This window comes from Salmo trutta, chromosome 4, assembly GCF_901001165.1.
Source record: "Salmo trutta chromosome 4, fSalTru1.1, whole genome shotgun sequence".
NCBI lineage: Eukaryota > Metazoa > Chordata > Actinopteri > Salmoniformes > Salmonidae > Salmo > Salmo trutta.
In genome coordinates, this window is record NC_042960.1 from 59,843,664 (window position 1) to 59,868,870 (window position 25,207).

General features: G+C 42.8%; 1 protein-coding gene across 2 annotated transcripts in view; it reads right to left on the bottom strand.

The window, feature by feature from the left end:
* Positions 1-17,176: 17,176 nt before the first annotated feature.
* The window catches only part of LOC115192752 (chemokine-like protein TAFA-5), a 193,065-nt gene continuing 185,034 nt past the window's right edge, over positions 17,177-25,207 (bottom strand). For both annotated transcript variants that reach the window (XM_029751569.1, XM_029751570.1), the window contains exon 4: positions 17,177-18,433. In XM_029751569.1, coding sequence (XP_029607429.1) covers positions 18,311-18,433 — 123 coding nt within the window. In that variant the 3' untranslated portion in view covers positions 17,177-18,310. The remainder of the gene's footprint in view (positions 18,434-25,207) is intronic.

The following is a 25,207-nucleotide window of genomic DNA, read 5'->3' on the forward strand; positions in this document are numbered from 1 at the left end:
GTGGGACTATCATTTGGTTTTCAACAAGACCATGACCCAACAGACCTCCAGGCTGTGTAAGGGCTATTTTACCAAGAAATAGAGCGATGGAATGCTGCATCAGATGACCTTGCCTCCGCAATTACCCGACCTCAACTCAATTGAGATGGTTTGGGATGAATTGACCTGTAGAGTAAAGGAAAAGCAGCCAACAAGTGCTCAGAATATGTGGGAACTCCTTCAAGACTGTTGGAAAAGCATTACAGGTGAAGCTGGTTGAGAGAACGCCAAGAGTGTGCAAAGCAAAAGGGTGGCTACTTTGAAGAATCTAAAATGTAAAATATATTTAGATTTGTTTTCCACTTTTTTGGTAACTACATGTTCCATATCTGTTATTTCATAGTTTTGATGTCTTCACTATTATTCTACAGTGTAGAAAATAATAAAAATAAATAATAATCTGTTTAAGGAACATCTAACCAAAATATTTCACCTTCTTTATCACTTTACCAAACATATCATGACATTAGTGATGGTCAAACTCTGGTAAATTTGTGAACATCTAAATCAACATTTGGGCCACACGTGTGTCCTTCCTATAGACAAGTGGAGAAGAAAATTGATTGATTTTGTCATTCTGAGCACATGCAATGTGTCTGCTCCCTACATAAAATACATGTTTGACTTCCACACAAAATGACTTATTTACTAATTTTAGGTTTAAGGAAGTGTGTAGGTCGCCTTCTTTATCGTAGAGCTATGAAAGTTATGTATTTAGATCCTCCTGCTCGACACAAATTCAGTGATTGCTTTGCCATGTCTGTGCCGTGATGCAGTCGAGCTGGATAAATGTTTTTCTAAGGACCAGTGGTGTAAAGTGCTCAAGTAAAAATACTTTAAAGTACTACTTAAGTCAGTTTTGCGGGGTATTTGCACTTTACTATTCATATTTTTGACAACTTTTACTTCACTACATTCCTAAAGAAAATAATGTTCCTTTTTTTCATACATTTTCCCTGACACCCAAAAGTACTTGTCACATTTTGACAGAAAAACTGTCCAATTCCCACATCAAGAGGACATCCCTGGTCATCCCTACTGCCTCTGATCTGGCAGACTCACTAAACACAAATGCTTCGTTTGTAAATTATGTCTGGGTGTTTGAGTGTGCCCCTGGCTATCCGTCAAATAAAAAAAGAAGAAAATCGTGCCCTCTGGTTTGCTTAATATAAGGCATTTTAAATTATTTATACTCTGATACTTAAGTACATTTTAACAATTCCATTTACATAAGTATATTTAAAACTAAATACTTTTAGACTTTTACTCAAGTAGTGTTTTAACTGGTCGATTTAGGTGTGCCCGACATGTCTTCGGGCACTGACCCACTGGAGGGATCCCCGGCTACTATCGCAAGGGGTTCTCATGCGGCAGTTGTTGTTCCAGAAAATGGTCACAACAGACAGGGCCGAGCTGTGGGAGGGTTCCTCAATTTGGGAAGTATGGATGGTGTCGCAGAGTGCCCGGCATGTCATTACCTCAAAGTTCTGATAATGTAAGTGCCGCTCAGGCGCCTCTTCCCGCATTTTCCAGGCAGTGTTACGTTCCCCAGTTTCTGAGTTGTAGTTTGTGTATTTGTGAGTGTGTTTCAGGTAATGGCTTCCTGAAGTTCTCCAAGCAGCTGATTGGTCGGCCCCATTGCTGATTGGAGGGCTGACCCCGCCCCCTCGTCAGGACGCAGCTGTCTCCAATTAACAACTCCTTCTGAAGCTATATAAGCCAATGTTCTGTTGCTCAGAAAAAGAGATGACAACTGAGCGGTGATTTCAGAGCGGTGATTTCAGAGCGGTGATTTCAGAGCGGTGATTTCAGAGCGGTGATTTCAGAGCGGTAATTTCAGAGCGATAATTGCTGAGAGAGAAGGTTGATGGCAGAGGGATATATGTATGTGTGTGTGTGTGTGTGTGTGTGTGTGTGTGTGTGTGTGTGTGTATGTATATGTTGTTTCTCAGAAAGAGATTTGGTATGTACTTAGTTGTTGCTGAGAAAGCTTATTGTTATGTTCTGTGTTTGGTGCTCAGAGAGAGTTTTCTTTAATGTCCTGGGTTAGTGTTTTCTCTTTTGTTGTGAAATTGTTTGTTATTCTGTTTCCTTTGTTCCCAGGGGGGGAAGGGGAAGGCACCTAGAGAGTGCTTAGGCAAGAGGCCTGCGGGCATACATATCCCCGTAGTAATTTATTGTCTATGCACACTAGGAAAGACCTGGGCGGACCATCCCCTGTATTTTGGTTAGTGCACCAGGTGGTGCTAGTTAGGTAAGTAGTGGGTAGGCAGGTAAGGTAGGAGAGGGGGCTTTGATATTTACTTTCTTTGCTTTGGTTCCGTCCAGCCCCTTTTCCCCAAACTTACCGTGAAGGAATAAATTCCCAGTAAACGGTAATCTCTTCCTTTTGTCATCCTTACTCACACCTACACTCCCATACCTCTTTCACACCACGGAGAGTTAAGTTGTAGCAGGGAGTTGCATTCCCTCTTTCTAGAGGCGTGCGTAACAGGCAGGCATATGCTGGTCAGATCCGACAACATGACGATGGGGACATGCATCAACCGGCAGGGGGGACATGGTCCCTCCCCCTCCACACCTTGGCTCCCTGTTGCTGTGGAGCAGTGCACATTTGCTCTCACTTCGGGCGACGCATGTTCCCAGTTGCCTCAACTCGGATCTGCTATCCCGGGTGGGCCCTATTCCTCAGGAGTGGGAGAGGTTTGGCAGGGCCAACGTAGATCTTTACGCATCATGATAAAACATGCAGTGTCGTATATTTCTCGCTGAAGGACCTAAGTACCCCGTTGGAAACAGACCCTCTGGCACACCAGTGGCTTCGAACCCTCCTTTAAATGTTTCAGCCAGTGGTTCTGATTCAGCCCACGTTGGAGATGGTGCACCGGGAGGGCTATCATTTATTCTTGTGGCTCCCCGTTAGCCCAGGCAGCCTTGGTTGGAGATCATTCGCCTTTTAGGCGGGGACCTGCGGCAACTCCCATTGCGTAGGGACCTGTTGTCCCAAGCGCACGGGCAGGTTTGCCATGCAAGGCCGGAAATTTGGTTCCTATAGATCTGGCCCCTGAGAGGGCCAATTGGATGGCTAGAGGTTTACCTACAAATGTTATTGCCACCAGTCTGCAAGCGCACCCTCCATGAGAGGGCTGTATGCATATAAGTGGCAGGCATTTGAGCTCTGCTAGCAAAATAAAGGGCTGGTTTCTTTTCAGTGTTCTGTGAGATACATCCTTATGTTCGTACAGGAGCTTTTCAAGCAGGGGTGGGCATTCTCCATTTTAAAAGTGTACAGGGCAGCTATCTTAATGTGTCGTGGAAGTTGACGGAGCCACACTGGGGGCCCACCCCCTGGTTGTGTGGTTCCTGAAAGGTGTACGTTGTCTCGAAACCTATTGCACCCACATGGGACTTAGCGTTGGTTTTGGAGGCAGTGTGTGCAGCCCCATATGGGCATCTGGAGTCGGTGGGATCTGAAGATTCTCTCCTACAAAACCTCACTGCTCATAACTTTGGCCTTGGCTAAATGTTTTGGGGGACCTCCACCATTATATGTATACCCTTCCTGTACTCAGTTTGCTCTGGGCGACTCTAAGCTGACATTGCGTCCAAATGCGGCATTCGCCCCGAAAATGTGCTGTGTCCGGTGCGTGCTTTACAAATGTACATTGAACGGACCCGGGGTATCCGGTTATGTGACTAGCTTTTTGTCTGTTTTTCTAATCCAGCTTGGAGCAGGGCGCTCTCTAAGCAGCCTCCACTATCCTGTGGGAGAGACACTATCTACCTGGCATATAGCAGCAAGGGGCAAGGGTTACCTAGATGTGTGCACGCCCACTCCACCAGGGGTCTGGGAGCTTCTTGGGTGTTGTTTTAAAGGATTGACTGTAGGACATATTTGTGTCACGAAGAGTTGGGCATCACCATACACTTTTGTGAGGTTTATTGCTTGGATGTCACTTCTCCCAGTGTAGCCCACAGGGTGCTTATGGCTGGGACAGGGGAAAGTCACTAGGTGGTGCCCCGTGTGCCCAATACCAGACTGCCACATTTATTGGGGTCAGGTCTTGGCCATGGATTGTTTCATTTAGTATCCATTGGGGTCAGCTTGAGGCGCGTTTATATTTCCCCATAGTATGTTGTACCGAAGTTGACTGACTGAAATGGAACGTAACGTTATGTCTTTAACTACTATTCCTTGAAGGAAGGAAACGGGTACAACACCTTTTTGGTCCTGCATCGCCCGTTCCTAGGCTCGGAGAAGAGCGGTATTCAATTGAAAGAATGAATTCAAGCATCACGCTTATCACCTGTGGAAGGCGGGGCTTCCAGCGAGCCGCGGATTTCATTGGCCTTGTCAGGTGTGATTGTAGATGCTTCAACTGAAGTCGCAAGAATGTGACTCCTCATTGTATGTTATACCTCGTTTCCCTCCTTCAGGGAACAGTAGTTATAGTCATAACATTCCGTTTCACTCTCGCCAAAATCTGTCCAAAATAAGCCCAATGCGTTTCTATGGTCTTATTTTGGACATAAGCTTGTCATCTGTCTTCCCGCCTTTGGGACAATGACTCCCATTGTTAGGGCGGAGACATGAGCATCTCATCATTATATACAGATCTCTGGTACAGCATGTGGGGGATGACAGTCTCCTTTAATGAAAGAGGGTACTTATAGCTCATCATTGGGAATTGCTATCTGTTGTGACATAATAGCCTGTTGTTGCAGAGCCCATTTCAGTTTCCAGAACTGCAGAGGAAAAAACATGCAATTATAGCAGTAAATGACAATATGCTCCAAGACAAAACTAGAGACAAGCTGAAAACCTTCAGAAAATGAGAAAAGGGGAATGCTGCATTCCTCTCCAGACACCAGCCCCAACACATAATGATCTCCAATCAGAGCGCCTAAATGAACAATTTACTTTCCTCGCTTTTAATGTTGAATACTTATCACCCTCTCCGCTACAAATAGAATGTGATCTGCCTGGTTCTACCTGTTCGAGGAATGTAACCATTTCAATTACCTCAGCAGACCACAGGCAATCTTAATAACTTCTTGGTTAATTTGGGTTTAAATTGGCCGCATGGCATTGCATTGTAATAGACACCTCCAAACATGCATTTCCCCCCGGCTGGGTCCTTCTTGAGACTGGCACCACTTAGCTCTGTCAGGCCCCCTTGGCTTGTGTGGAATAAAGGTCAAGTAATCAGGCATCTGGAAGAACAGCTCATTTGTCATCCCCTGATAAATGCGTCAGTAGCTAATCTGTGGAGCAGGGCGATACTGCCACCCTCAGAAAAGGTTAACACATTCAAAGCAATGGGATGGAGCACAACAAGAAAGTAATGATGCTTTGGAGCAGAAAATCTTCATTTTGATTCAATTGTTTGGAGGGATATTTGTGGTTTTGGGGCCGGTAATTGTGAGAGGCTTTTGCATGCCAGCTCTCTAAATGACAACCCAGTGAGGTCAACATTAGCTCTGACAAGAAATTACGATCAATGATACAATATGTTCCACTTTAACTGGGGAGACAGACTATTGGAGCTGTTTGCTTCTCTAATCCTCTATCTTTCAATCTCTTTTTCTTTCTCTCTGACTATTTCCCAGTCCCTTCCCATCTCTCATTCTCCTCCAACACATTGAACATGTAGTAGGGTTGCCTGAGGTGAAGACTTTACTTGAATAGAAGTTTGGTTGCTGTTTGTGTTGTTTGCTTGCATTGCTAAAATGACATGTCATGAATAGTTATTACTGTCAACTTGTAACTGTAAATGAAGTATATTGATAAAGGCAAAATTGTATTTGCTTGACAATGCCTCAGTCTTTTTAAAGCTCCATGTGGTCTCCCCAGACTCACCACATTGTTTAATAACATGTTCGCTTAATTCCGAACAGAAAAATAAATAGTGAAATAGATCAGCATGGCCTCAAAGACTAAACGTAACATATTAGATGTAATTCTGTGACACTGAAATTAGTATGATATGTTGGTATGGTTACAGATGGTTACTTACTGAAAGGAAAACTCCACCCAAAAACTATCTTTTGGTGTTTGTTTCATTAGTCCATTTTTGACAAAGTCCCAAAAAATGTTAACTTGTCAGCAATCAAGTTTTCAAGATATATAACTTTCAAAATACAGAAATCATCCCATATAATGAATTTATCCTCATATGATGTCAACAATGGACTAATTAATGAAATACCAAAAGATAGTTTTTGGGTGGAATTTTCCTTTAAGACAAAAATGAAAGGAGGGAGGTTGGTCGGGGAGGATAGGTGGGCATGTAACGCTAACGTCTAGCAACGCAAAGGTTGTGTGTTCGATTCAAATCACAGGCAATTTGAGCTAATTAGCAACTTTGCAACTACTTACACATTTTTATCTACTTGCAACAGTTGAAGAGAAGCCTGCTCAAGGCATCTACACTGAGATTTGAAGGGGGGTCAGAGCTTCATCTGGGATCTTCGGACCCTCTGAGCCCTTCTGGAGCGAGGAGATGAGGGATCACCAGGGTGTGAAATGGCCAACCTGATTGTGTGGAGGCCATAGCCGTACAGCCAATTGTCAGGTCTGTCATGTTCTAATTGAGCTTATACTAGAGCTGGAGAAGCTCTTGGAGATGACCCAAGGCTCTGTCTACGTTCTGTACCCTGGTACCAGACTCAGGACCAGGTCTTCATACCTCAGTCATATCCATAATTAGTGTGGGATTAGTAGAAAATCTGACCTTGGACCAGTTGTTATGCGTTTATGTGGTCCAAGCAAGGTTGTATTCTTTAAATTTCTTTTAATTGTCCTCAGTCGTGTCTTTCTATTTGTCAACAACACTGTTGAGAAATGGGTAACAGAACTTCTCCCATCATACATGTAGCTGCAAACACATTATTTTATGACCACAAGTTATTTGACTAGATGAGTATTTTTTGACAGGAAAGTTTTAAAGTGGCCTTTCAAAGTAATGAAATTGGTACTGTTACTCAACGTGGCTAGGAATATTGTGAGGTAGACACTAAATTGGGCCAAGGAGCACGCCTTTTGATGTGCGAATAAATATAGCCAGTTTCCTCAACAGTCCCCCTAAGGCTTCATTTGTTCATCGTCAGTATCTGGGAGCTGTATGTTTTCATATCGCTGAATATAAACATGTATAATTCATCATGCAAATAATCTGGCACGAAACAAACTTGGTGCTCCCCATAGGGAGAACTATCTAATGAGTTCAGTAGATAAAATATTCATACCTCGGCAAAATTGTCAGTTTTTCCCCTCCCTACTACAATGTGCCAATAACCCCCCTTGTCCAATATGCCATTAGATATAGTGGCAGACATACAATGTCAAGAGCCATTGATCATTGTCACCAAACTGCCTGTGTATAAATGTGTTTACCTGACTGCGCAGAATGGGAGATGGGAGAGACAAATTGACAGCCCTTAACTCCATTAGCTAATATTACTATTTCAGGCAGCACTATCTCAAACAGCCACCCAGGGCTTTTATCTGAAATGTCATGGTTCTCTACCCATCAATTGATTTCACTGAATTTCCCTGTAGGGTAATTGCCTTTCTAAATGGGCATGTGCTTGATATGTTCCCTCTCCATTTCTCTAGTTTATTTTGAGAAACAGTCAAACAAGTTAAAGGACTATTTCACTGTAATTTCCTGTCCTAGAGAGGAAATGCACGTTTAGGTTCCACCTCCGAAGAATGATGAAGGCTGCTTATACATATTCACAAATTGGGTGTGGGAATTTCCATGTGGAGTTGATAAACATCAACAAATAGGGCACTGACAGCTGTCAGTGTAGCTAGCTAGCATGCTAAGCTTATCTATAGTTGATAGCTAATGTTATCTGTTGTTACTGTTGTTAACTACACCGTATTCAAAAGATTAGCCAGCTGGCTCTATGGCTGGAGCTGGATTTGTCATAAGAATTGATTTATGGAAAACTTCAACACAGATGGAAACAACTGGCCTTTGTTATCTTCAAAGATTTGGCATCTTCCATAAATCACTGCCACGAATCCCCAACATAAATAGTTAGAAAGAATATGATGACTATTGAAAGGTAGAAAAATGCATATCAGCTATATTGTAATGGACTTTGGTAGGTTGGCTGCCAGTGCTCATTGTTCTCATAGGGGAAGTGAAATGATAGGATACAATGACTTTGCTCATGATCATGCATGCCGCAAATGACATGTACTGTAACTATAAGTTCCTTGAATTTTCTTTTGCTGGCGCCTTTTCATTGTCTTGTTAGACACTTGTAGTTTCTAGCTAACGTTACACCAATCAAAGCAGTGGAGCGTGTAGTGAAGCAAAACTTTAATGGTTAAAAATATCCATCTTGGGGCGATGGGGGGAACGGGTTTGCAAAATACTATCATATCACGCAATTATAAAATGCTTGTATATTTTTTTAACACAGTCTAGCTAAACAATAAGTAAACATTTACAAATGATAATTTTCTCATAAAAAAAGTGGAGGTGCAAAAACATGTTTGCACCCTCTATTTTAATTTGCTCCATGGCTCAGGTGGCCAAGTTTTTATTTTATTTGTAATTGTACCTCTATTTATACAGGGAGTCACCATTGAGACCAGGGTCTCTTTCACAAGGAAGCCATGCATATGCAATTCATAAGACAAAATGGAATCAAAATCCGATACAATGTAAAACAAACAAAAAAAATACATCACAACACAAATATTCAAGAAAAACTGTTACTCTCCTCAGTATGAAGGTCCCCAATCAATACTTTCAATTGCCTGAGTGGCACCAGAACATTGTAATATATTTTGTAATCGGTTCCAGCAAAGAGGTGCTTTAAAACTAAAAGCGGATTTACTTAGTTTGGTGGAGACCCAAGGAACCTCATGTTTCTATACTTTAACCACAAAGTTAGGTAAATTGGGAAGCTTGTGTAGTAGAACATTGTAAACAAAAAGGCCGTAATGAAGTGATCTACGGGACTTTAATGAGGACGAGCCAAACCTTTTGATAAAGGATGCAGTGGTGAGTGTTAAAACTGTCACCTATGATAAAACGAATGATGCTATGGTAGACAGCATCCAAAGGTTTAAGAGTAGTGGCTGCTGCAATCTGGTAAATGGTGTCACCATAGTCAAGAACTGGTAGGGAAAGTTGACTTTACAATCTGCTTCCTGCTATTTAGGGAGATGCAAGATATACACAATATATACAAAAGTATGTGGACACCCCTTCAAATTAGTAGATTTCTCTATTTCAGCCACACCCACAGTTGACAGGTGTATAAAACCGAGCACACAGCCATGCAATCTCCATAGACAAACATTGGTAGTAGAATGGCCTTACTGAAGAGCTCAGTGACTTTCAACGTGGCACCGTCATAGGATAACACCTTTCCAACAAGTCAGTTCGTCACATATCTGCCCTGCTAGACCTGCCCAGGTAAACTGAAAGTGTTGTTATTGGGAAGTGGAAACATCTAGGAGCAACAACGGCTCAGACGGAAATTGGTAGGCCACACAAGCTTACAGAACCGGACCGCCAAGTGCTGAAGTGCGTAGCGTGTAAAAATCGTCTGTCCTCGGTTGCAACACTCACTACCGACTTCCAAACTGCCTCTGGAAGCAATGTCAAGACAATAACTGTTCGTCGGGAGCTTCATAAAATAGGTTTCCATGGCCGAGCAGCCACACACAAACCTAAGATCACCATGCACAATGCCAAGCGTCGCCTGGACTGGTGCCACCATTGGACTCTGGAGCTGTGGAAATGGAGTGACGAATCACACTTTACCATCTGGACGAATCCGGATTGGGCAGATGCCAGGAGAACACTACCTGCCACAATCCATACTGCCAACTGTAAAGTTTGGTGGAGGAGCAATAATGGTCTGGGGCTGTTTTTCATAGTTTGGGCTAGGCCCCTTAGTTCCAGTGAAGGGACATTTTACATCATATAATTACATTCTAGATGATTCTGTGCTTCCAACTTTGTGGCAACAGTTTGGGGAAGGCCCTTTCCTGTTCCAGCATGACAATGCCCTCCATACAGAAATGGTTTGTCGAGATTGATGTGGAAGAACTTGACTGTCCTGCACAGAGCCCTGACCTTATTGAGCACCTTATCGCCCAACATCAGCGCCCGACCTCACTAATGCTCTTGTGGCTGAATGGAAGCAAGTCCCCGCAGCAATGTTCCAACATCTAGTGGAAAGCCTTCCCAGAAGAGTGGAGGCTGTTATAGCAGCAAAGGGGGGCCCAACTTCATATTAATGCCCATGATTTTGGAATGAGATGTTCAACAAGCTGGTGTCCACATACCTTTGGTCATGTAGTGTTTTTCTAAAAAAAGAATCCCACTTTAACATTTTCAACTAGCTCATCCTACTTTCTGATTAATGAACAATGCCATGCTGGTGAGTGGAAACATTCAAATAAAACCCAACCCTGAAACAAAACGTAGGCTGAAAATTATTTGTATGTCATATCATAGGAAAGGGCACTGCATTCACAAGGATTTGCACAAAGTGGGCAGTTCGGATTTGTCTCTTCAAGCCCAAATATATCATACTTTGACTAAAACGGTGACTTATTGACTTAATTCACTGTGCAATATCATGGGTAAGCTCTGGCCATAGTGCTTCAGCTCGACAAAATGGATTTCTACTGGTGTGAGCGTTTACGGCATGCAGGTTGTATACTAGTTAAATGTGGATGTATAAAGTTATGTACGTTATTGTTTAATACGTTATTTTAGATTTTTTTGTACACAATTCATACTATATTCTGACCACTATATTCCCGAGTGGCTCAGCGGTCTAAGGCACTGCATCTCAGTGCAAGAGGTGTCCCTACAGTCCCTGGTTTGAATCCAGGCTGTATCCCATCCGGCTGTGATTGGGAGTCCCATAGGGCGGTGCAGAATTGGCACAGTGTCGTCTGGGTTTGGCTGGTTAGGCTGTTATTGTAAATAAGAATTTGTTCTTAACTGACTTGCCTAATTAAATAAAGTTTACATTTAAAATTTAAAAATCACAGAAAAGCAGTAACTAAATACATTATCAAACACCTCAAAAACAGTGTGTTCATTTGCACAAGAATATTAATCCTGTATGTTGTGTTCTAATTCCCTGACTCCCTTTCTGAACCTCCATGTCTAGAGTAAACTGTCTCAGTTAGGGTAGTGATTAGTTCAATCTAATGGTGAGGAGAGACTCTTTCTGTGGACACACACACAGAGGAGGTGTGGTGGTTTATTATGGACAAAAGCAAAGTGTTTAGGCTGTGGCCCCATTGTCAGTAACTCTTAGAATTAAGTCAACGACAGGAATTGGGACCAAAGTAAAGGTGACCTTCAAGCTGATGCTGGTGTGTGTGTGAGGCAGAGTTAATGGTAACCAGAGTTAAGGGGTCATCCACAACACTAATAGAGTTCATATTATTAAGATAACTTTATTGGTAAATTGCACACAAGGTCCAGCCCAACAATGGCATCTAGAAATTGATACCAGCATCCCTCCAGTTGCCAGCTCACTTCCCACCAAATTTTCTCTGTCGAGCCTGGGATTTGAACTGGCAACCTTGCGGTTGCTGGCTCGCCTCTCTAACCGCTAGCCTACCTGCTGCCCCTGAAGTACATGCTCGGAAGTCTTTTTTCCTCCATCCTTGGGGAGAATGAGGAGGGGGTGTGGGCTGGGTGGACACTGATGAAACCACTCTTTCTTCCCATACTATCCTCAAAGACTATCCATCACTCTATCTTTCCTATCCACCCCCTTCAAGCCCCATGCCCACCCTGAGGAATTATTTCCCCAATCACTGGTGAGAAAAGGGAGGGTATACAATCCCCCATAACGATGGTACTCACCTCCATGATTCAGTCCTCACCTTTATGATGTGTCCCAATAATCCGATGACGTTTACTTGCCTCATTCATTACCCATTCTTCATGAGACAACTTGATAGAGTTTCACCAGTATACTGTCACCTACCAAGTTAGCGGCAACAAAGGAGATGAGTGAAGGAACATAATTACTAAAGCCTTGTTCACACCCTTATGAAAAAAGTATCTATTTCTCTCTCTCTCTCTAAGGACGGGCTCATTGTAAGGGCTTGAATGGAATACATTGAACGGAGTCAAACATGTGGTTTCCATGTGTTTGATACCGTTCCATTTATTCCATACCAGCCATTACTATGAGACCTTCCTCCTATAGCTCCTCCCACCAACCGCCACTGATATGTACATATACAGACAGCAAAGGGCAATCCCATTCAGCGCAGTATGTGCCTGAAAGCAAACAGTCACTCTCGAGGGATACACTCAGGGGAAAGCTCTCAAGGAAGGTTGCACACAATCAAGGATTTCTTCATTGTTTCCTTGTTGAGTGTGAGATGTAGATGGATAAAGCTAATTTGCCACAACACTGACATGTTGTATTTGCTATTAGCTTCATTTAACTTCAAGGTCAAAATGTGTAAATATTTGAGATGGTGTGGCCCAGTGGTATATATGTCCTGGTATACCAAGCACTAGATGGCAGTAGAGACTTAAATCCATGAAGAGGACCCACATGTAAGAAAGGATTCATGTTGTGGGCTGTGGCACTTGAGAAATAACCTTCTGAGAATGACCAACATTGTCACAGTTTTAGTGTAAAAACAAAATCAACATTCAGATTCAACATGTGCCTACACCACACACAATCATTGATCTGAACCAAAAAGTAGCTTTCGAAACCATCAGTATAACTGTTTAAAAGGACCTGTGGTATCTGTGCTTTATCATTTTATGGTATTTCAATCATTTCAGACAAATGAATAACAACAAAAGCAACAACAATCAATGTACAGTACCCACAACCTCATGAACATAGTCATGTGATAATGACAAAACACCTGTCCTTGAAATACAGCCTAAACATTGAGTGATCCTCCAATGCAGTTTTCCTTCTGCAATTGATTGAATTAGTAGTGCCTGTCTGATGTTGATACAATGGATCTTTGAAGAAAAACACCTCTTCAGGTATTCATGAACGATTTCCTCAACTGCAGTTACTAAGCTCAAGGCATTCAGTACCAGTAACTGCCGAGTTGAACGTACCTCATCTTATAGTCCTCTTAGTTTCACAGCTAATTCCTCTGGTCTTTTCTGTTAGGAAATATCCAAGAGTTAAAGCATCTTGCTAATTGGTTCGGTTGAGTCTGGTGGGAGGAGCTATAGAAGTACAGGCTCATTGTATTGGCTGGAAAGGAATCCATGGAACGTAGTCAAACATGTGGTTTCTATATGTTTGATACCATTTCCTTTATTCTGTTCCCACCATTACAATGAGCCCGTCCTACTATAGCTCTTCCCACCAACCGCCACAGACTGAGTTCCACATACAGGCCTACTGGGTAAGTGATCTTACGCAAAGGCTTTTCAAACGTAGATGTGTTAGAAAACATAATGTATATCCAGGTGCAGCTCACGATTGATTGAAAGAGCATGGCTTTGAAATAGTTCTGTGGGCTAACAAGATAATTAACAAACAAGACTTGAACACTGCTAATAACTGTGGCTTAGCACATAATTATCAATTCTCAGTGACCTGCTTCTAAACTTTCCATGAAAAACGCCCCAAAACTAACAATGAAAAAACACTCAGGAAGCCCATTGATTTTTTTCCATTGTGTATGATATCTAGTTCTTTTTTTGGTGAAATTACAAACAACAAGCATGTCTCTGGATTTGTTTAATCGCCTGAATAACAAACACCACTCATCAAGCCTGGGAGATGTTTTTCCATTTTCATGATGCTCATTATAGACATCCCTCTGAGGGCTGCTTACCACTCCTGTTTTTTCCCCTTTCTTTCTAACTAGCCACCCACGGTAACGCAATTAATCTTAATCATTTGACAATGTCCAATCATTCCGCACGTTTACCAAGATGAAAAAAGACAAGATGAGAGAGAAATATGAGAATATGGATATTACAGTATGCAGTGGAACATTCCCTGTAATGTGATAAAGGATGTACATTAATTCTTAACTGTGAGTGCTCTGAAAGTACTGCAGATTTAAGATGGAGCCTAATTAGGATTTGTATACACAGTAGTCTGCAGCCATGTTTTTATTATCAAACTATATTGGCAGGAATGTAGAGGTTTATGCACTACCATTGAAAGAGGGGCTACTTTAATTGCAATGCAATATACTGGTATGGGATCCTGACTGCTTTGAAAAGTGTAAACCTCAACAAGAACACAGAAAATGAATGAATGAACAACAATAAAAGTGACAAAGCCACAGTATTGGGGAGTAGTGAACTACATGTAATTCAACTAGTAATTAAATACAATATTTCTGTAGCTTGGTGGTAGTTGAAATAGATTCAAATCTTGGTAGTGTTTTTAGCAGTTCACTTTTTTTTGCCATGTAGCTTTGTAGCTAACTACTGGAAATACACACTACTTTTTAGCAAAAAGAAAATGGGTAAAGTAGGCAAGAATTTAATTTATTTTTCAGCATCAGACATATTTAATTCTCACTTGAAACAGTTTGTGTTTAATAGGCTAAATTATACATTCTGTTAACATCCGACTCCAGAGTGAACTGTTCTTGCAGTTTGTAGTGTTACGTTCTTTAGCAAGAAAACCAGAAATTGTCACTAAAACAGAAGGGGGAAATAACAAAGAGTCACTGACAACAACCAAAACAAAACAGTTGGGGTTTTAGAAGGGGTTCTGCAAGTCACTCATGGGGGTGTCACTGAAAGTTGACCAGCAACAACAAATGGGATCTAAAAGACACCCACACATTTATCCAAAGAAGAGGCAAAGAAAATAAATTAAAGACAGGAAGCAAAACAAAAACAGTGATGATCAGATAAAAGATTGGTTGTCTAGAAATCAAATAGGGAGAGCCAACTAAAGGTAGAAACCCTCTACATCTCTCAAGACAACTGGAGCACTGGGCCAGCCAATCTTAAATATCACCTGTGCCAGCACAGGTGAAACACCATCTGACTAATGAGATGGACAACCCAGCACAGGTGTAACACATACTGACTAACAAGGTGACACCAATCGGTGCGCCCCACTTGCCAACGTGCTAACGTCCAACCTCAAAAATATAAATGGAAAAACCAAAGCCTGTACCAGCAGTCTATGACATTTCAGATGTAGGTATGATCATTTTCACTAAGTAGGTTGGATGTAGTGAACTACTTTTTCAAAGTAACTTTAACTTGTAAACTACAAGCCTTGACTTATTCCATACTTTCTTGTGTTACAGCCTGAATTCAAATTGGTTTAAATATATTGTTTTCTCACCCGTCTACACACAATACCCCACCCCATAATGACAAACTGAAAACATGTTGGCAAATTTATTGAAAATGAAATACAGAAATATCTCATTTACATTAAGTATTCACATACTTTAAGTATTGCCATAGATTTTCAAGCCAATTTAAGTAAAAACTGTAACTACGCCACTCAGGAACATTCAATGTCATCTTGGTAAGCAACTCTAGTATAGATTTGGGGCTTGTGTTTTAGGTTATTGTCCCGCTGAAAGGTAAATTTGTCTCGCAGTGTCTGTTGAAAAGCAGATCGAACCAGGTTTTCCTCCAGGAATTTGCCTGTGCTTAGCTGTATTCTGTTTCTTTTTATCCAACAAAAAACTCCTTAGTCCTTGCCAATGACAAGCATACCCATAACACGATGCAGCCATTAAAATGCTTGAAAACATGAAGAGTGGTACTCAGTGATGTGTTGTGTTGGATTTGCCCCAAACATTAACGCTTTGTATTCAGGACAAAAATTGTATTTCTTTGCCACATTTTTTGCAGTATTACTTAAGTGCCTTGTTGCAGACTGGATGCATGTTTTGGAATATTTTATTCTGTACAGGCATCCTCCTTTTCACTCTGGCATTTAGAAGTATTGTGGAGTAACTACAATGTTGTTGAGTGAGCCTCAGTTTTCTCATATCACAACCATTAAACTCTGTAACTGTTTTAAAATCATAATTTGCCATATGGTGAAATACCTGAGCAGTTTACTTCCTCTCTGGCAATTGAGTTAGGAAGGACGCTTGTGTCTTTGTAGTGACTGAGTGTATTTATACACCATCCAAAGCTTAATTAATAACTTCACCATGTTCTAAGGGATATTCAGCGTCTGCTTTTCTTATTTTTACAGATCTACCAATTGGTGCCCTTCTTTGCGAGGCATTGAAAAACCTCCCTGGTCTTTGTGGTTGAATTTGTGCTTGAAATTGACTACCCTATTGAGAGAGCTTACAGATAATTGTATGTGTGGGGTACGGAGATGAGGTAGTCATTCAAAAATCATGTTAACCACTATTATTGAACAAGGAATGAGTCCATGCAACTTTACTCCTGAACTTGAATACTTAATGACACAAGACATTTCAGCTGTACATTTTTTATTTACATTTAACAAAAAATCCACTTTGACATAATGAGTATTGTGCATAGATCAGTGACACACAATATCAATTTAATCTATTTTAAACTCAGGCTGTACCACAACAAATTGTGGAAAAAGTAAAGGGGTGTGAATACTTTTCTGAAGCCACTGTCTATGTTTCTAAAGGGTAGCTTTAGTGTAGCTTAACTTCTTCCAGTGTGAAGTAATTGGTAGCTTGCTAAACTACATTTTCAGAGTAGCTTCCCCAACACTGCAAAGCCATGATAACAAATGTGATTTGGCAGAGCAATTTCTCAAGTTAGCGGAACAGAACTAAATGACCTTGTTGTATTTTCCTAGCCTGACATTTCAATAATGAGCCTCATAGAGCGAACAGAAGAGGGGATAGATGAGGGAGTATTTTTAGAAGGGTAGGTCTAAGGACCTCTTATGTCCATTTCCATCCAAGACAGACACATTCTGATGTAAATTCTAATAGAGAAATTCTGAAAAGGCAGCTTGGCTGATTTAAGGCAACTATCTTAGCAATATCTCAAGTTTAGGCAGCTCATTTTGTGTCACGCCCTGACCATAGAGATCCTTATTATTCTCTATGTTTGGTTAGGTCAGGGTGTGACTCGGGTGGGGAAGTCTATGTTTTTTGTTTCTTTGTTTTTGGGCGAGTGTGGTTCCCAATCAGAGGCAGCTGTCTATCGTTGTCTCTGATTGGGAATCATACTTAGGCAGCCTGTTTTCCACCTGTGTTTGTGGGAGGTTATTTTCTGTTTAGCGTCTATGCCTGACGGAACTGGTCGCTTTCATTTTGTTACTTTTGGTTATTCTTGTTTGAGTGTTTCTTGTAATAAATTATCATGAACACTTACCACGCTGCGCCTTGGTCCACTTCTTCTTCTTACGACGAGCGTTATATTTTGAGTCATAGCCCTAAGTGAATTGATTCAAGGCTGGTTGGAAATGTGAAACAGGATCTTCATCTAATCATAGATTGCTCTACATAAACATGTTAAAGGTTCTCCATTCAATCAATTCAAAAATTGCAGAATGAGAATGAGTGTGGATATGACTAATTCCTGTAGGGCTACGTTGTATTTCTCTGAAGAGGTGCTGTACTTACATTATATTTCTCTGACTGCTACGGTATCTCTTTGTGTCTATATTTCCCTCTAGATTTAGAAATAATAGTAACAGAGAAAACACTTTGGATCACATGGAACATTACTCAGGTGGAGGTTCATTTTAAGCTCACTGTCACTGATTTATAGCAACGCATTTGATTATGGCTGTATACTACAGTATAGACTAACATTCATACAAAGTGGCTGGAAATTAGTGGTTTTCTACCAGATTTAGAAGGCCTTTTACAAAAAAGTTTTTGTGAGGATGTGGCTGGATGTCACATTCCACATGTGAAGATAATATTGTTCATGGTTTTGTTGATTTGTTGTTAAAGATTCAAAAAAAGGACCCACATTAAATCAGACAAGATTCACTTATACAATCCATTTGTTTTGTATCTCATAATTACACATTCCTTTATGTATTCTGGTACACATTGTCACCTTCTCTGTGAACCCATCTAATAATTCACAGAGCTTAGAAATATATGAATCAAACTTAAATTAATATCCACGACACTTGTCTTAACTGGTTTGCAGGGTAATTCATCTTCGAAGTACATGACTTGGTTACGTAAGCAAATATGCGAACAATCCATCGCAGTCACCCTTGTTTGTCACCTCGAAGGTCACTTCTGATTGTTGCAATGAGTGAGTGAGCATGGCTCAAGCTTTCTCCTGAAAAGGAATGGGAAGTCTGCCAACCATACACATCAATAAAATGATTTCCAGCTCCATCCACATACCGCTACATTTGCTCGACATGGACATCGGACCAAATGAGACCTGTTGTTCTTGAGATTGAGAGGGCAGGCAACGGAGGAGCCTCCGTGGATCTGTGCAAAGAGTGAAGAAAATGGGTCAGTAAAATGTTGATCATTTGTGCATTTATGTGTATAAATATTACATGAACATTGACAGGTGCATAAAGTGTGCTAAAGGTCGGTACTCTTGGAGACTTTTCTAAACGTTCCTTTCATTCTACCTCAGAGCATCAATTGGTTTTTCATTGTATGTGCAAAGGCATGGTTGATATTCAGAACATGGCCGTCATACAGCAGGAGACATTAGCATCGGAGAAAAAAACGCTTAATGGTTTATTCTATCACACGCAAAGCCTCTCTGCAATGTTATGACAATCTATTAAACACAAAATGAAATGCATTGTTTGCTAGAGGATGGCGGCCTATTCCACGAAATGTGCTCTGCATTCTAAAAACCGTTAACCTTCACTTCATGTCATCAGCGCATTGATGGGGTCGCTCCCATTGTCATGTTTTAAAGTGAGATAAATGGGCTATCAACATGAATGTAGATAATGTGACTTCTATGACCCACAATGCTGCTGTTGTTATAGAAAGGCCCACCTGATTGCTTGAGCATGAACCATTACTCTGCATGAAAAATGTAATGTCATTTACTGTAAGCAAGTTTTTGGCGTTAATGATATCCCACTTTGTCAGCACTATATTTTCCTTGGGAACATATCATTGACTTTGACACAGCACCTCCTGGTGAAAAGAACTGCTTGTACAGTATATATGTTTTTATTGGATGTAAATCTTAATCAAATTATCTGACAACATGTCTTACATTTCTTCACCCACAAGAATCCTGAGTAACTTTAAAACCCAAACTAAAGATGCAAAGATCTAAATCCAATACTCTGTTCCTCTGCCATCCCTCTACCGAAGTCAGAGTCCATGCACGCGCCAATGCCTTGAATATGCCATTTTGATTCTGGACTTAAAATATTCCACATACTGTACATGGCCTTATGTATGATAATGAATCAGTTAATACAGGTCCATTAGCCATTGCCTGATTTACTAGAGCCCTTGTGAAGAATACACTTCGGAGTTCCCATTGCCATTAGCCTCAGTCTAATGGATCAGCGGTATTAATGATATCATCTATAATCTGTATTGTTTAGCATGTGCCCAATGATGCATTTACTGGATGTTAACAGTTAACAGTATGGGATTGGATCATGACAGAGCAACACTGGAACAATATGAACAACATACGTATATTGGATATCATACACAACCTTGGTGGTTGGAGTATAGGGACAGAATCTGTGGAGTCTGGGTCATCTAAGGGAGAAATAACATTTAGCTACAGAGGAGTTGGGAAACCCACCTCTGGTCCATGGGGTGTGCATCATATTTGGACTTGAGGAAGTGAAAGGGGGACAGTACAGAGATCTAGTTATTGTGGGAAGTGCAGAAGGGAGAGAGTTGAAATGAGGCCTGGCGTAATGTTGCTCCAAGGGCCGCTGTGACAGTCATGGCAAGGCCAGACTGAGATCCTGTAACCAGCTGTGCTGCCTCCGGCTTGGCTGAGAACCTCTTAACACTTTCATGTAGTCTCCCGCTAGCAACTTTTTGTATTTTTCTCTCACTCTCAAGGATTTAATGTGGCTAAATATTTGAACTGTCTTATTTAGTGCCTGATGTACAATCACAGATATTCATCTCAGATTTTGGTGGCGGTATTAGCTCTGCTGAACATGTAGTGACTAATTGATTAAAGAAAAAAATATTTGTTCTGACACACTTTGAGATGATGTCAGACTAACACCAATATTATTGTCTTGCTGTATGCTCTGGATTGCTCCCAAAGTCTTTGATCTCTAAATTAGTGAGTAAATATTGTCTAAGCCCTCTGGGGATCACGTGAAATTAAGAAAGGATCATTAATTCTAGGCTTATTACAATTGTTTGCAATTGTCTTCTTCTCCTGAAATAGGTTCACCTCTCTCTGTAGTGTATATTTTTTTTACCAATCCTAATTAATAGTGTAATGAAGTCTGAGGAAATATTAAAATATACATCAAATGGATTAAATATCTATTCGGATGCACATACAAACTTTGAGGAAGTTCAGCTTTTGAAATGTATAATAGTTTGTTATAAATGGCGCCTGATTGGTCCTCTTATTAATCCCAGATTGCTGACCTTTTTCTCCGGCCATAGACATGCTTCAGGGACTCCTGTCACAAGACCTGGGCTGGTGCTGGCAAATGTCCACCACATCCTCCCTGGACCCGAGAATGGTAGTGGCTGACACCAACATCCATCACCCAGGATGCTGCTCTGCTCTACAACTAGCCCCATGCCTGAACGCTGCTGCTGGGCTATAGGCATCACAACTTTCCTTGTGTCAAGAATTGGAAGAGTGGAAGTGCAATGAATCTCCTTTTGTGTTCCGTTATTACCTCATATTTAGGGCAAGAATTTTGATTTAAATGTTACATTACTGTAATTTACAAATTTCATCCATTTCATCTGTTAATTTTCCTGCCTTAACTACCACTTAAATTAAGTTAAATGTTGTGTGTCACTGCACGGCAGGATATCAGCACATGAACATTTAATTGGAATAATTTTGCAACGCAACAAAGGCCAGGAAAATACTCCCACCATATGTGTGAACACTCACACTAGTAGAGAGTAGAGATGGTTGACCAAAGTTCTACTCTCTCTATCAGAAACTACACAAACAACTCTAACATGAACAAAACAAAAGCCAAAGGCAGACATAAAAAACTATGACATCTAAGTGTCTTTTGATTAAAGTAAAAGCCCAGTCTCCCATGCACTTTCCCTGTGGAAACTGTGATGAGAAACCATCCGTTTTGTCCTGTTGTAATTAAAACTCCATATGCAGCCTGCTCAAGTGGTAACAGCTATGTTCATCAAATGAATGTATAGCGTTGATAAAGAGGCATTTGAATGTCTTGATGATGCTTCATGCTAATAGCTATTTGAAAGCCAACATGCCCTTGGATGTTATTCCACTGTTCGACAGCAGCCTGATCAACCAATGTGTTTGGTTAGTCGAGATAGAGTCCTTAATGATTCATGTTAAATGGCTATCGTGTTCGTCATGTCTACATCAAGCTGTGCGCTCCAACTGTGCTTCAGCACTGGGACAATTACATTTACATTTAAGTCATTTAGCAGACGCTCTTATCCAGAGCGACTTACACATTGGTGCATTCACCTATAATATCCAGTAGAACAAACACTTTACAATAGTGCATCTAAATCCTTTAAAGGGGGGGGGGGGGGGGGTTAGAAGGAATACTTTATCCTATCCCAGGTATTCCTTAAAGAGGTGGGATTTCAGGTGTCTCCGGAAGGTGGTGATTGACTCCGCTGTCCTGGCATCGTGAGGGAGATTGTTCCACCATTGGGGTGCCAGAGCGGCGAACAGTTTTGACTGGGCTGAGCGGGAACTGTGCTTCCTCAGAGGTAGGGAGGCGAGCAGGCCAGAGGTGGATGAACGCAGTGCCCTTGTTTGGGTGTAGGGCCTGATCAGAGCCTGAAGGTACGGAGGTGCCGTTCCCCTCACAGCTCCGTAGGCAAGCACCATGGTCTTGTAGCGGATGCGAGCTTCAACTGGAAGCCAGTGGAGTGTGCGGAGGAGCGGGGTGACGTGAGAGAACTTGGGAAGGTTGAACACCAGACGGGCTGCGGCGTTCTGGATGAGTTGTAGGGGTTTGATGGCACAGGCAGGGAGCCCAGCCAACAGCGAGTTGCAGTAATCCAGACGGGAGATGACAAGTGCCTGGATTAGGACCTGCGCCGCTTCCTGTGTGAGGCAGGGTCGTACTCTGCGAATGTTGTAGAGCATGAACCTACAGGATCGGGTCACCGCCTTGATGTTAGTGGAGAACGACAGGGTGTTGTCCAGGATCACGCCAAGGTTCTTAGCACTCTGGGAGGAGGACACAAGGGAGTTGTCAACCGTGATGGCGAGATCATGGAACGGGCAGTCCTTCCCCGGGAGGAAGAGCAGCTCCGTCTTGCCGAGGTTCAGCTTGAGGTGGTGATCCGTCATCCACACTGATATGTCTGCCAGACATGCAGAGATGCGATTCGCCACCTGGTTGTCAGAAGGGGGAAAGGAGAAGATTAATTGTGTGTCGTCTGCATAGCAATGATAGGAGAGACCGTGTGAGGATATGACAGAGCCAAGTGACTTGGTGTATAGCGAGAATAGGAGAGGGCCTAGAACAGAGCCCTGGGGGACACCAGTGGTGAGAGCACGTGGTGCGGAGACAGCTTCTCGCCACGCCACCTGGTAGGAGCGACCTGTCAGGTAGGATGCAATCCAAGCGTGGGCCGCGCCGGAGATGCCCAGCTCGGAGAGGGTGGAGAGGAGGATCTGATGGTTCACAGTATCAAAGGCAGCAGATAGGTCTAGAAGGATGAGAGCAGAGGAGAGAGAGTTAGCTTTAGCAGTGCGGAGAGCCTCCGTGACACAGAGAAGGGCAGTCTCAGTTGAATGCCCAGTCTTGAAACCTGACTGATTAGGATCAAGAAGGTCGTTCTGAGAGAGATAGCAGGAGAGCTGGCCAAGGACGGCACGTTCAAGAGTTTTGGAGAGAAAAGAAAGAAGGGATACTGGTCTGTAGTTGTTGACATCGGAGGGATCGAGTGTAGGTTTTTTCAGAAGGGGTGCAACTCTCGCTCTCTTGAAGACGGAAGGGACGTAGCCAGCGGTCAAGGATGAGTTGATGAGCGAGGTGAGGTAGGGGAGAAGGTCTCCGGAAATGGTCTGGAGAAGAGAGGAGGGGATAGGGTCAAGTGGGCAGGTTGTTGGGCGGCCGGCCGTCACAAGACGCGAGATTTCATCTGGAGAGAGGGGGGAGAAAGAGGTCAAAGCACAGGGTAGGGCAGTGTGAGCAGGACCAGCGGTGTCGCTTGACTTAGCAAACGAGGATCGGATGTCGTCAACCTTCTTTTCAAAATGGTTGACGAAGTCATCCGCAGTGAGGGAGGAGGGGGGGGGGGAGGGGGAGGAGGATTCAGGAGGGAGGAGAAGGTAGCAAAAAGCTTCCTAGGGTTAGAGGCAGATGCTTGGAATTTAGAGTGGTAGAAAGTGGCTTTAGCAGCAGAGACAGAAGAGGAAAATGTAGAGAGGAGGGAGTGAAAGGATGCGAGGTCCGCAGGGAGGCGAGTTTTCCTCCATTTCCGCTCGGCTGCCCGGAGCCCTGTTCTGTGAGCTCGCAGTGAGTCGTCGAGCCACGGAGCAGGAGGGGAGGGCCGAGCCGGCCTGGAGGATAGGGGACAGAGAAAATCAAAGGATACAGAGAGGGAGGAGAGGAGGGTTGAGGAGGCAAAATCAGGAGATAGGTTGGAGAAGGTTTGAGCAGAGGGAAGAGATGATAGGATGGAAGAGGAGAGAGTAGCAGGAGAGAGAGAGCGAAGGTTGGGACGGCGCAATACCATCCGAGTAGGGGCAGAGTGAGAAGTTTTTGATGAGAGCGAGAGGGAAAAGGATACAAGGTAGTGGTCGGAGACTTGGAGAGGAGTTGCAATGAGATTAGCGGAAGAACAGCATCTAGTAAAGATGAGGTCAAGCGTATTGCCTGCCTTGTGAGTAGGGGGGGAAGGTGAGAGGGTGAGGTCAAAAGAGGAGAGGAGTGGAAAGAAGGAGGCAGAGAGGAATGAGTCGAAGGTAGACGTGGGGAGGTTAAAGTCACCCAGAACTGTGAGAGGTGAGCCATCCTCAGGGAAGGAACTTATCAAGGCGTCAAGCTCATTGATGAACTCTCCAAGGGAACCTGGAGGGCGATAAATGATGAGGATGTTAAGCTTGAAAGGGCTGGTAACTGTGACAGCATGGAATTCAAATGAGGAGATAGACAGATGGGTCAGGGGAGAAAGAGAGAATGTCCACTTGGGAGAGATGAGGATTCCAGTGCCACCACCCCGCTGGCTCGATGCTCTAGGGGTATGTGAGAACACGTGGCCAGACGAGGAGAGAGCAGTAGGAGTAGCAGTGTTATCTGTGGTGATCCATGTTTCCGTCAGCGCCAGGAAGTCTAGGGACTGGAGGGTAGCATAGGCTGAGATGAACTCAGCCTTGTTGGCCGCAGACCGGCAGTTCCAGAGGCTGCCAGAGACCTGGAACTCCACGTGGGTCGTGCGCGCTGGGACCACCAGGTTAGAGTGGCAGCGGCCACGCGGTGTGAAGCGTTTGTATGGCCTGTGCAGAGTGGAGAGAACCGGGATAGACAGACACATAGTTGACAAGCTACAGAAGAGGCTACGCTAATGCAAAGGAGATTGGAATGACAAGTGGACTACACGTCTCGAATGTTCAGAAAGTTAAGCTTACGTTGCAGAAAATCTATTGACTAAAATGACGGAAATGATACAGTACTGCTGGCTGGTGGAGTAGGCTAGCTAGCAGTGGCTGCGTTGTTGACTTTGTTTGACCGTGTAGCTGGCTAGGTGTAGCTGGCTAGGTGACCTCGATAGTTTCAGTACTACACCTTGTCATGATACCAAAGCAACTTTGTAGCTAGCTAACATAACACTAGTCAAGACGTTCCTTTGTAATGTATTTTAGTTTCTACAGTGTTACTAGTTGGCTGGGTTAGGAAAAATGGCGTCGCGGGGGACGGCAGTAGCTGGCTAGCTAACCTCGGTAATTACTAAACTACAATAACAATAACAGCAGGACAGAACCACAGGAGTTCTGTCGTGGTGTCAGTCTCCGATTGCTGTGACACAACATACTTCCTCTCGATATGAACAAGACTTCAGACCACCAAAGAACACGTATAGATCCATATGCACAGGTTGCACTTC